Source organism: Meriones unguiculatus, chromosome 14 (assembly GCF_030254825.1).
Source record: "Meriones unguiculatus strain TT.TT164.6M chromosome 14, Bangor_MerUng_6.1, whole genome shotgun sequence".
Lineage (NCBI taxonomy): Eukaryota > Metazoa > Chordata > Mammalia > Rodentia > Muridae > Meriones > Meriones unguiculatus.
Window position 1 is genome coordinate 14,595,556 of NC_083361.1, and position 12,789 is coordinate 14,608,344.

The following is a 12,789-nucleotide window of genomic DNA, read 5'->3' on the forward strand; positions in this document are numbered from 1 at the left end:
AAAGCATGTTTTGAATTTCCAGGTGATTTACTGAGTAACCTGTTGCAGAGTCCTAGTTCAGCCAAACTGCTACACCAGCCCATCCCCATCCTGGACGTGGAGAGTGAGTATGTCTGTTCCCTGGCCTTGGAGTGCCTGGCCCACCTCTTCAGTTGGATTCCTCTGTCTGCCAGCATCACCCCATCCCTCCTCACCACTATCTTCCACTTTGCTCGATTTGGCTGTGATACCCGGGCCAGAAAGATGGCGTCAGTGAATGGCAGCAGCCAGAACTGTGTTTTGGGTCAGGAACGTGGCCGACTTGGGGTCTTGGCCATGTCCTGCATCAATGAACTCATGTCCAAGAACTGTGTGCCTATGGAATTTGAGGAGTACTTATTGCGAATGTTCCAACAAACCTTCTACCTCCTGCAAAAAATCACCAAGGATAACAATGCCCACACGGTGAAGAGCAGGCTAGAGGAGCTCGATGAGAGGTAATGAGAACAGGCGGGAGTCGTGTCCAAGAGAGGGCCTGGCTGCTTGTCACACCATGTCATGTGGTGTCTGTAACCCCTTTTGGTTTCAGAATATGGGCCTACTGATAAAGATAGAAAGGTAGGTGTTCCAGAATGTTCAGCCTGAGCTAGAAGGGCTTGGGTGGTTAAGGGAAGTGGACCGAGTGGGAAGTGCTGGTGTATTGTGTAGGCCTGTTGTCTGTCCCCCGTCCATCCACCTCCTGTCCTTCTGTCCACGCTCTGTCCCTCTTCCTCACTGTCTGCCTGCAGGTCTCATGTGTACAGGAAGTGAGAGTGTGGATCCTTCCTAGGCAAGAACAGAAGCGGTCTGCAGAGGTACAGGGTTATAGCACCCTTCTCACTTGGTATTGCTTGTTGGTTGTCACTGTTGGATTTCTGAGTGGATATCTTGCCGAGGATAGGAATGCTGTTAGTTTTTTGAGTTTCACATAAATAATAGCTATTGATTCAAGATTGGAGATGTGTTCGGTGAGGTATGGTTTAGTAGCATATACTTGCATTGCTTGGTTACTGCCCTCTTGACCTAAAATTCCCCAGGCCCATTTTTCTTGAGTACAGAAGATGGCCTCGGTGAAGTAGTCTTGAGTCAAGGTTTCTTTATTACCTTTGCAGGTGATATTATCTGTTTATTTTACGTCTTTCTGCCTCTTTCCTCCACCACCAGTGGTGCTCGGTGGGGCCCAGGACCTTGTTCCTACCAGGCAAGTCATTCTGCCACTGGCCACAGCCTCAGCCCGGCGTCTTCTTTGCTAAACGTAGTGCTGCTGCTATCTATGTAAAGATGACGGGCAACTGGCAGCTTGTGCTGTAACAATCATGTGGGCTGCTGAAGCTTCAAAGCAGATTACATTAGTAAATAGTGTATTACATTGGTGAATACTTACAGTCTTCCTGATGCAGCCTGATTATTTTTAAGTGATAAGAAAGCTTAGCTCTTTGCTTTGTTTAGGGTAAGTGTGGTAGGCTGTAGAGTCAGCTGCCCCAAGTTAAAGATAGTTAAACTGCTCTTTTAAAGTAGGGAGTTTTAAGTTTTTCTGGTTAAAAATGGAGTGGAAGGTTGGTTCATTGTAAGTAAGCTTTGTGTGACATTTGATTTTTATACTCACAAAAGAACTCATAACGCAATAGGATCTTTTCTTAATACAGTGTTTGTTTGTCACATTGTTTATTTTTTGGATGGGCGGGGGATCATGCCATGTGTTCTATGCCTAGAAGACTGAATTGGTAGCATTGGCTTTCTCTTCGACTATGCCAGTCCTGGGGATTAGACTTGGATTCATTGTCATGTTTGGCAGTAAGTGCCTTTACCTGAGCCATCTCTCTATCCCCTAGTAGGATTTCCCTCTCATTATTTAGTAGTACCTTCCTGTATTTAAATGCCTCACAATTCACACAATTTCATATCCTTTCTAGCATTGATAGGGAAAGGCCTGATTGTCTTCAGATGTTAATAAAAATGTATATAATTGCTTATATCAGCTGTGTTGTTTTGACTTGTCCTGGATCCAAAGTGAAAGCTGGGCGGTCCCTGGAAGCAAAAAGGTGACAGAAACAAGTGTGTGCTTGCTTCCTAGCTCCTGGCCCTTAACTAATTGTATACCATGTAGTTCGTGGTCAGTTGTTTAGGAGCTGCTTAACCAGGTCCTTGGCTTCTCTCTTCCTCCACTGCCCTTTTCTAACTCTTTATTGTCCATTAGCACCTGGACCAGGAAGGTGGGCAAGGGGAAAAGTGAGGTGCAAGCACATCCCTACTATTGTCAGTGGAGCAGTAGCCATGTTCTTGTTTGGGTTCTGCCCCCTCCTTTCTTTTTGGATAAGATCTTGGTGCCCCTGGTTGGCCAGGAATATGCTGTGTACCTTAGCCTGGCCTTCAACTTGTGGCATTTCTTCTACCCCAGCTTTATTGGATCACAAAGATTAACAGCATGAGTCCTATACCTAGCTTGCATTTTAAAATTTGGGTTTAAGATTAAAGTAAAGGAGATTGCTGGGTACTTTTCTTTTATGGGTAACTAGTGTATCTTCCTTAAGATCGGTAAGCTGTCTGGCTGGTTGTTGCCTCTGAAGACCCATGTAAAAACATGGAGCAGTACATACGCTGAGTAAGAGAGGAGCGCTTGCTCTCCCCAGGGGGTCCCCAGAGGTGGCAGAGAGAAGGTGCTTTATACTTTGCTTTTCCAAAACAATCAGTTTTAGTCCTGGGCTTGTGGCTTACATTTTTACTCCTAGCGCTGGGGAGGCAGAGAGAGGAGAGTCAGGCAGGAGGATCACTGCAAGTTTGAGGCCAGCCTGGTCTACAATTAAGTTCCAGTCCACCTAGAGCTGTATCACAGGACTCTGTCTCTAAAAACAAAAGCACAAAAACTCCAGCTAGTTGGTTTAATGTCTTACTGTGTGAGCCAGCCATCTAGAGGCTGGGCAGGCGGGTTGGCTTCACTAAGGGAGCAGGTCCCAGGAACAGCAGGAGACGTTGGAATTTTCGGCCATTTTGGTTCTTCTGAAGGGTGATATCTTTTTCCCTTTTGTTATTTTATCATCTCTGCCTTTTGCAGTTAATGATTTCAGAATTGCTTTTAGACATTACTTAATATTCAGCCACGGCCTAGTATGTCTAGCTGTTTTTGTTGGTCTATGAAATGGGATTTATGAAGGCGTGTCTATCTTACTTTCTAATCACTTTTTGGTACTGAGGGGTTTAGAGTGCCAGTTTCTGAAATGTGAAAATAGTAATGTACTGTGTATTTAAAAACAGAAACCTCTTACCCTTGTAACCGTGACCGACTCACTTGGGCTGTGAAGTGGCTTGGGGATTGTGGGTGAACTGAGGAGCAACTCCACAGTGCACAGGAAGGGAGTGCTAGCGTGCTCTGCCAGGAGGTGGCTGAGGCATCTTGGTGGGTCACCTCCCCTATAAAATGGAAGCATCGGACTAAATTGCCTGCTGAGGCTTGTCTAGCCCTTGCAGCCTCCCTCCCTTGTATCTGAAAGTCGCTTTTAGAGTCCTTTATGCACATCTAGAGTAGATGTGCACTCCTTCATTAGTGCTGGTGTCAGAGGGGAGGGCAGAAATTGATTAGATTGTGAGCTATATTTATATTTGCCCAGATGCCATCCCACCTGCATAGACTTGCTCTTCTGACTCTGCCCAGTGCATTTCAGCTTACTATCAGCCTCCAAGCAGACCTGGCCTCTCTAGATTTGAAGATTTGAAGATCACTGTCATCTCCCCAGCACCCGTTAGCAGCAACTCCTTTCCTTTAATTGGGTCCTAACACTAGAGTTAGAACATAGGTGAGCTTGAGTTTGTAACAGGCGGGGTCCAGGCAGTGGCTGAGGATTAAAGCTGCTTTTCTGCTGTGTTTCAGGTGATAATGGAAAGAAGGGTTGCCTGTCTCGTAGGTAATTGTTGCAGGCCTTTGTGTTTTTTGACTGGAAATGTATGTTTGTATAGTTCTGTACTGAGAAAGAGTTTGATTGAATTTAAGTTTTCTTCTAAAAAGGTGGCTATATTTCTTATGTCGTCCTTTGTCTTTGTAGCTACATTGAGAAGTTTACTGACTTTCTGAGGCTCTTTGTGAGTGTTCACCTACGAAGAATCGAGTCCTACTCCCAGTTCCCTGTGGTGGAGTTCCTGACCCTTCTGTTCAAGTACACATTTCATCAGGTAAAGCACCCAGACTGGCCTTCCTTTCTTAAACAGAGGCTTCCTAAGACCCCGTCCCCAGCATTTACAGTAGTCTTTACTATAGGAAGATGAATCCATTTAGTCTTTGTATGAGCCCTAGCTGTAGTTCTTGCTATACCTATATATAATCTGTATTTTATAGATAAAGAGACGGGAGCAAGGAACTCAGGGACATGCAGTTCTGTGTGGAGCCAGGATTGGATTCTCCAGTCCCATCTCATTGTCCTAGACAAGCAGGGTAGAGGAAAAGTCTGAGGTTAGGGCCTTGAAAATATTTTTGTTTTTTGAGATTGTAATATAATTACATCATTTCCCACTTCCTTTTCCTTCCTCTAAACCCTCCCATTTACCCTTTCTTATTCTCTTTCAATTTCTGGGCTCCCCCCCCATTAATTGTAGTGGTGGTGATGTCTGTGTGTGTGCTTATAAATGCATAAAGGACTTTTACACAGCTGGTAGTAAAGTCCTCCAGAAGACTAAACAGCAAAGTGCTCATGAGTTAAGTTTGGGTGATATCCAATTTTGTCCCCACTTAACAAAGGGTCTTTGAGTTCCTTTTGGATTTTATGAGCTAGAGAGTAAGTTCTACATAGCCCACAATGACCTTGTATTTGTGGTAATCCTCCTGCCTCAGCCTGCAGAGGACTGTGATTATAGTTATGTCCTAGCCCATCTGGCAAATGTTTGTCTTTACTGAATTTGCATCCCAGTTACCCATTACTGTATAAATGCATGCATAGGGTACTAAAAAGCATTGTTAAGGTATAATTTTACATTGGAATCCCCTCACTGTACTTGAAGAACTCAGTGAATTGAGAGTTGTGTGGCCATCACTGCAGTCTGATTTTAATACTGATAAATTCTCCTTTTGCCTGTTTGTGTGTGTGTTTTTAAAATAGACATTTTATTAAAGTACAACATACGTCTTAGTTACTGTCCTGTTGCTGTGAGGAGAAACCATGACCAAGACAACTTTTAAAAGAAAGCATTTAATTGGGGTTACAGTTTCAGGGGGTTGGTCCATGATTTTTGTAACAGGAAACGTGGTGGCAGGTGGTAGGCAAGGCACTGGGGAAGGAGCTGAGAGCTTACATCTGATTCACAAGTTGTAGGCAGAGAGAGAGAGAGAGAGAGAGAGAGAGAGAGAGAGAGAGAGAGCTGGCTCTTGTATGGGCATTCGAAACCCAGAAGCCCACCCTCAGCGTCACACCTTCTCCAGCAAAGCCATACCACCCAACTTTTCCTAAACAGTACACCAACTAGGAAACAAATATCCAAAGATATGAGCCTATAGGAGCATTCTCATTTAAAGAACACGGCATGCATGCAAAAATAAGCACATCAGCCGTACATGTACAGTTTGATGAAAATTTTCCCCAAGTGAACAATGTTAGAGCTACCACCCTAGTTAAGAAATACAATGTACTAGCCATAAGAAATTTCTGTATACGTGCTGTTTTCCCGCTCTCCTTCTCCCTAGAAATAACTCCAGGCTTGGTCTTGACACCAAAGGCTAATTCTGCCTGTTCTAGAGTTTCTCTACAGGAAAGCACACAATGTGTATTTATTTGGGCTGGCTTCTTTGCTTGACATTGTGCTTGAGGTCTGTTGTGTACAGTGGTTTGTTCATAGTCATTGTATTCTAGTAAATGGAAGTCCATTCTGTTGCTATGGCCCTTTTTTAGTTTTTGAGGAACCGCGGTTCATAGATCAGTCTTTTGTTTGTTTGTTTGCTTTTTTGTAGCCTAGGCTGGCATTGAACTTGTTCTGGAGCTAAGAATGTCTGTGAGTTCTTGACCCACTGCCCCACCTTCCAGCTGATATTACTGTTGCATACCGCCATCCCCATCCTTTGTTTATTCTGAGATAGGGTTTTCTGCATAGCTCAGAATGGCCTTGAACTTGTGGTAAGCCTCCTTCAGCGGCTCTGTGACTGTGATTGCGCTTATGCGCTAGCCTGTATGGCATAATCCTGAAGATAGTTCTGGATGAAATCAGGTAGCTCTTTCTACTTTCTGTTAGTATATCCCTGGGAAAGCACTGGGTGAAGGCACCTGATGTATAAAGTTGATTTTTTTTTTTTAAAGAAAAATAGTTTTCTAGTTTAATGGAGCTAGAAGATGCAAGGCTCTAGTCTGGGGGTGCTATAATGTGTATGAAAAGCAAATGTTTGATCTGAGAGCCAGCCTTTCTGAAAGAGTCAGGGTGTCAAAAAACTGGAATACCTAGAGGTGGCAGTGAGGTGAACCATTCCTGGGAGCAGAGCGTGGACTAGGAGGTCATAGACAAGGACCCAAGCTGAAAAAGTGTCAGGGTAGAGGGGCCAGTTTGTGCAGAGCAAGAAACAGGCAGAGTTCCTCAGACCAATGAAAAGAGGATAGAAGAGCCAGTGAAGAAATTGTAGGAGGTGAAAATGGAGGAAAAAACAACAAAACAAAAAACAGCTGCTGTGATGGGAAAGTTTCGAGGCAGAGTCGGACATGTTTTCAGACTGCCAAAGAGCACTTGAGAGTGCTCAGCTAGACCTGGTTAACTGGAACAGAAAAGGGATAAAGAGCCCATGCTGAGGCCAGAAAGTAGGACTTATGTGGGAAAAGGAGCAGAATGTTTGAAAATTCATTTGGACTCAGTTCTGTGTGTACGTCCTGGTTATTTCTGTTCAGTGTGTGCCTTGGCACAACTCTTTATTTCTGTGGCTTTCATTTTCCTTACCTGAGAAGATGGACTCCAATGGGGTAATTCAGGGCCGTCCTCAGCGTGTGTCTCCTGGTAGACGTGTAGGTGATAGTTTCATATATTTATGAGCCGTTTACAACTGGGAAAAGAGTCAGACATGATTCAGACCAGACAATCCCCTTCCCTCCCTGTGCTTGGAGATTGTTGTCAGTCAGCTTGCTTCTCTTCTCTTCTCTTAAACGAACATTCCTTCTAGATGCAAGCTGACCAACTGTGGGAGAGTGAGCTTGAGGTTTGGTCTGTACTCAGTACCAAGCTGAGGGACTGCAGATGCTCTGTAGATGCTCTGTGCTGGCTCACTGTAGGAAAGGCAGAACAGTAACTTTTCCTGGGGAGATGTGTATTCAGCCCAGATAGGGCCTAACAACAGACCAAGTTACGATTTCACCAAAGTCAGTTTGGTGAACTTACGGATTTATTGGGCTTGATTACAGGTTTATGGACAAGAGATTATTTACAGGAACATAGTGAAAACAGCTACATCACTGTAAACTCCCACCCCATCATGGATAATGACCTCATGGAAACTGCATCATGGGGTCTCTTTTCAGTTAGCATTTTACTTTCTGTATACTCTAGCATGTCCCAAGATCCTTAACAGTTGTGGAGGGAAGAGGGGAGTAATGACTAGACTCTCAGGTGAGGGTCCTGTGACCTTTCCCCCTCCCAACTGCTTAGGAATGTCCATAGCTCCATTGCTATGGACTTGGCTGTCACTTTATTGTTCTGCTCATTTGTAGCCATGGCTACCGTTCCATTCTAGTTAGCTTTCTGCTGTTGTCATAAAAACCATGACTATAACATGGAGAGGAAAGAGTTTATTTGGCTTCTGGGTTATAGTTTTATTGAAGGAAGCCAAGGCAGGAACTCGAGAGGAGCCAGAAGCAGAAACCATAGAGGAATACAGCTTGCTCAGCGACCTTTCTTAACAGTCCTGTGTGACCACCCCTATGGATGGCATTGCTCACAGTCTTTCTACATCAATTACCAATTAAGAAAATGCCTCACAGACATGGCTGCAGGGCAGTTTGGTCTGGGCAGTTCTTCATTTGAGGTGCCCTCTTTCCCAAGTGACTAGGTTTGTGTCAGGTTGACTGCTGCAGCCAATTATAACATCTTCTAGGCTGTGCTGTCCAGTTAGTGTTTTTTTTTTTTTTTTTTTTTTTTTTTTGTCAATTTGACAACACTAGCTGGAGTCATCTGAGAGGAAGAAAGCTCAATTGAGAAAAAAGCCTCCATAAACTCAAGCCTGTAGTAAGCAAGCCTCTGGGGCATTTTCTTGATTGGTGATTGGTACTGTAGGCCAGCCTGTTGTGGGTGCTACCTGGTTAGGTTCTCCTGGGGTGTATAAGAAAATAACTGAGCAAGCTGCTAAGCAACCTTCCTCCATGGCCTCTGTTTCAGTCAGTTCCTACTTCCGGGCTTCTGTCCTGACTTCAGTGATGGAGGAGGGTGGCCTGAGAATTGTACGCTGAACTAAACCTTTCCCTCTCCCAAGTTGTTTTGTCACAGTATTTTATTGCAGCAACAGGAATCCTAACTGTGGCACAGGCCAAGTTAATTTCTGCTCCAAGGTGGCATCAGGTCATGACAGGGGGGAAAGAATGCCATCTAATACATGATGTCCTCAAGGCCAGGGTAGAGTGCAGTTTTGGAAGTGTTTAAGAAAAGGAAACAAAATAAAAGGAAGGAATCCTCAGCGTTTCCGGTTGTATGCTCACAGTGTGCTCTTAACGTTGCTATAGCCTCCTATTTGGGAAGTGGGAAAGGTTTCTTCTTGCTTAGACCGTATCTTGGCGTATACTTAGTAGTTTGTCTTTGCTGGGACTCACAGACGTTTAGGTATCATAAAACATTTTGAAAGGACAAAGGCTGGTGTTAGAGTCTCTCTTCAGCTGCTTCTCTTTTTCTGTCCCCTTCCTGCTGTCTCTAATCTGGGCTCTGTTGCAGTCCAGACATTCACCTCCCTTGTGACTCTCCTTGGCTCCTGTGCCTCTTGGGGTAACTCTGTAAGTCTGAGGTTTCTGTCTTATCTCACTGTGTTCTTACCAGATCCCTCATGATCTTGTTTGTTTCCTTTTGTCCTTCCCCCAAAGCAATGCCTGGGGTGGCACAGCTATGGAATGGAAGCTGAAGTTCTCCTTCTATCCGTTGGCCGTCCTGTCATCTTGGGCAGGCAGCTTCACTTTTGAGCCTTGGTTTTTTAAACTGTAAAATATGAAGAAACAGATGTTCCCCTTCCAAGGCTGCTGTAAAGATCAGTGCGAATGAAGAATCACCACTCTAAGCCATTTGGAAGGCACCACTGATGTGCGATCAGTCAGCCCTACAGCCAAAAAGTAAATCTGAACACAGTTACTTTTAATAAATGGATCAGAGCGGGTTCTGAAGATCTGATCGCTTATAAAAGTCAGTTTAGCCTGTCCTCTCTTTTCCATGCCTGATGTCACAGGCCAGCAGATGCAGGGGTAATGCGGCGGTGCTTCCAGCTGTGCAGGGTAGAAGAGCTCCTGCTTCTAGCCTTAGCCATGACCTGTACATTTATGAGTGCAATATATATGTAAGTGCAAAGCTACAAGGTTTGTTTTGTAGTGGCTTTTAAGAAGCATTTCTGTGTGCATAGGATCAGCCTTTTTTTCTTTTCTTTTTTTTTTTTAAAGGACCAATGGGTATTTTCAACCTAAGACAGTGAGGTAACTTGCTTGCAGGAAGCTCAGCAACCAGTGCTGTGACAAGACTGCAGGTGCTGTGTGGCTGCTTCAGGGGTGATCTGCCCGCTCTGTTGCTTCATGGTTTGGTACTCAGTTCACCTGGCGGCTCTCTGGGCTTGCTTCATGGCAGAGACAGTCCTGGGTGGTGGTGGGGTGCTCCTTTAGTTTTCTTTGAGTTGTGAGGTTGCAGTCTACACGGTTTTTAGTGTCTTGTTTCTCTGTGGTCCTGGGGCTGAGGCATAAGCAGGTTGGGTAAATGCTCTGCCGAGCTACCTCCCTAGTGGCTTACTTTAATTATTTTATGTTATTTATTATTTTTTTGAAAAGAAAGATCTCACTCTGAGGCTGTGCTGACCTTGAAATCTTGGTAATCCTCTTGCCTCAGGCTCAAATGGTGGGATTCCAAAAAAGAGAAAATTTACGTATAGCGTCCCAGTAGATTTTTTAAATGATAATTTTCCTACTTGAGATTTCACCTTAGTTACCTACTCCGTTTCCTTCCTTCCTTCCTTCCTTCCTTCCTTCCTTCCTTCCTTCCTTCCTTTTTTTTCCCTTTCCTTTCCTTTCCTTTCCCCTTTCCCCTTTCCCCTTTCCCTTTTCCCCCCTTTCCCCCTTTTCCCCTTTTTCCCTTTCCCCTTTCCCCTTTCCCTTTTCCCCCCTTTCTCTCCTTTCCCCCTTTTCCCCTTTTTCCCTTTCCCCTTTTCCCTTTCCTTTCCTTTATTCATCATTCATTCGTTCGTTCATTCATTCATTCATTCTTCCTTCCTTGAGAAAATTCTTTATAGGTCATTGAAAACTTTGGATTTCCTTGCAGATCAGAAGGGAACTTGGCTTAGTCTGCTCTGTTGCTGTAGTAAACACCATGTCCAAAAGCAGCTTGGGGAGGAAGGGTTTATTTGGCATACATATCTCAGTCATGGTCAGGGCAGGAACTCAAACAGGCAGTAAGTCAGGAGCCATGGAGGAAAGCTACTTACTGGCTTGCTCCCGTGGAGGTGGCACTTCCCACAGGGACCTGGACATCAGTCATTAAGAAAATGCTCCAAAGGTATGCTCACAGACCCAGCCTGTTGGAGGCAATTCCTCCATTGAATTTCTCTCTTCCCAGTGTGTATCAAATTGACAAAAACTAACTAAATCTGATAGGAAAAAAACCGTTGTATTTTCTTTTATAAAAAATACAAAATTATTTATGTATTTATTGTGTGTTTATGTATGATGTATGTGTTTGTGTGATGTGTGCATGCAAATGGCACAACATGCACATGAATATCAGAGAGCAATTTTGGAGGGTTTGTTTCCTCCTTCTCCCATGGGATTTGAGGGTAGAGCTTAGATGGTCAGATGTGCACAGCCATCACTTTCACTCTGGGCCGTCTCCCAGCCCTGCTCGCTCTCTCTTCCTTCCTTCCTTCCTTCCTTCCTTCCTTCCTTCCTTCCTTCCTTCCTTCCTCTCTCTCTCTCTCTTTCTTTCTCTCTCTCTCTTTTCTTTTCTTTCTCCCTGCCTCCCTCCTTCCCCCTCTTTCTTTCTCCCTTCCTTCCTTCTTTCCTTTTTTTCCCTCCCTTTCTATCCCAAGGATAGAACTGGGGCCTCACACATGCTAGGAACAGGCTGTCCTTGAACTTACTGTGTATTGGAGGCTGACCTTAAGGTCTTCTCTGGTCCTGTTGCTCTGCCTCTACAGAGCTAGGATTGTAGGAATATACCATCATGCCTGGCTTAGGTTGTGCTAGGGATCAAACCCAAGGCCTTGAATATGGAGCGACAATATTTGGCTCACTAACCTCTATTCCAGTCCAGGGTCCTACTTCATTTTCCATTTTGTGGCAGGGTCTGGTTAAGTTGCCCAGGCTGACCTCAGACTTACTCTTTGGCTCAGTAAGGCTTTGAGCCTTCTTCCTTAGCTTTCTGATTAGCTGGTTTATAGGCCTGGACTGCCAAATCTCCTTCCCCCAAATGTGGGGGTAGGCTTAGGGACATGGTCAACTAGCAGAATCAAAGGACTCTTATAAGTGGCCAGAGTTTGAGTTCATCTGTTAGAGATTTTGAGGAGGAGGAGAGGAATACACATTACAAACAAAGGAAAGAGCCATGGTTCCTAGATTTTGCATGAAGAGACACTCATGGCTTTTAAGAAATTTGCCAAGGACAGCTGGCTAGGTACCAGGGCCCCACAAAGACTTGCTCTTCTCTCTTCTCTCCTGTTTCTCTTTGTCAGCTCCTGGCTTGAGGTTGCTATTGGCCTGTTTGATACTGGAGTTTTGCAAATAGCATAATAGCCCAGGGTGATACTCAACAGCTTCTTTTCAGTCTTTTGTGCAGAAAGAACTGCCATTGTTATTTTCCTTAAAGTCAAATGTAGACTGTTGGCCTCTGAAGGCACTCTTGACTTCGATTTGGTTTATGATGTTTGTAGTACAAAAGACGTAGCTGTGGTCGTAGGAGCCTGCTGCTGCTGATGACCTTGAGCATTTTCTATAGAGCTCAAGCTTCTTTCTCAGAGGTCATACAATGTAGGTTTGTGCAGGGCCCTCTCCACACAGGCTCAGGCAGTTTCCATGGCACATTCCGTAGGCCTCCACAGCAGTTCCCTCACGAGGTGTCCCAGGCTGCCCTTGTCTTGTTAGATTTCGCAGGATCTACTGGCGAAGGCTGACTCAGAGTCCTTAGTGGAGGTTATGAAGCAGGGCCTGTGGGCCTTTGGTTTTGCCATTCTGGTATATGTGTTTCTAAGCACAACAGTTGCATTAAATAATTTCATTGTCTGGATTTCTTTTGTATCATAGCCTACTCATGAAGGTTACTTCTCTTGTTTGGATATCTGGACACTGTTTTTGGACTATCTGACAAGTAAAATTAAAAGTCGTCTGGGAGACAAGGAAGCAGTTCTCAACAGGTAAACTTCAAAACACTGATAAACAGTGGTAGTCACCATTTCCAGTTATTCTTGTACCCTGAGTGGCAGCCATGCTTTTGGACCTGCTCAGTAGAACTGAGTCAAGGAAGCTGCCCAGGCAGTAGTGTTCTCTGAGCATTTTCTTTTTTAAAAAGTAACATACATTTAAAATTTGTAAGTATGATAATGCTTTTGTGGTTGTTTTTTTAAGGCCCTAGTTTTAGAGATACAAGTATTTATTG

The 12,789-nt window shown here is 44.4% G+C and overlaps 1 protein-coding gene across 3 annotated transcripts in view; it reads left to right on the forward strand.

The window, feature by feature from the left end:
* Xpo6 (exportin 6) overlaps positions 1–12,789 on the forward strand; it is a 96,496-nt gene that overhangs the window by 43,951 nt on the left and 39,756 nt on the right. For all 3 annotated transcript variants that reach the window (XR_009585449.1, XM_060366859.1, XM_060366860.1), the window contains 3 exons: positions 23–476; positions 4,056–4,182; positions 12,438–12,547. Coding sequence is in view for 2 of the 3 variants with exons in the window: in XM_060366859.1 (XP_060222842.1) it covers positions 23–476; positions 4,056–4,182; positions 12,438–12,547 (691 nt within the window). In the remaining variant the exon portion in view is untranslated. The remainder of the gene's footprint in view (positions 1–22; positions 477–4,055; positions 4,183–12,437; positions 12,548–12,789) is intronic.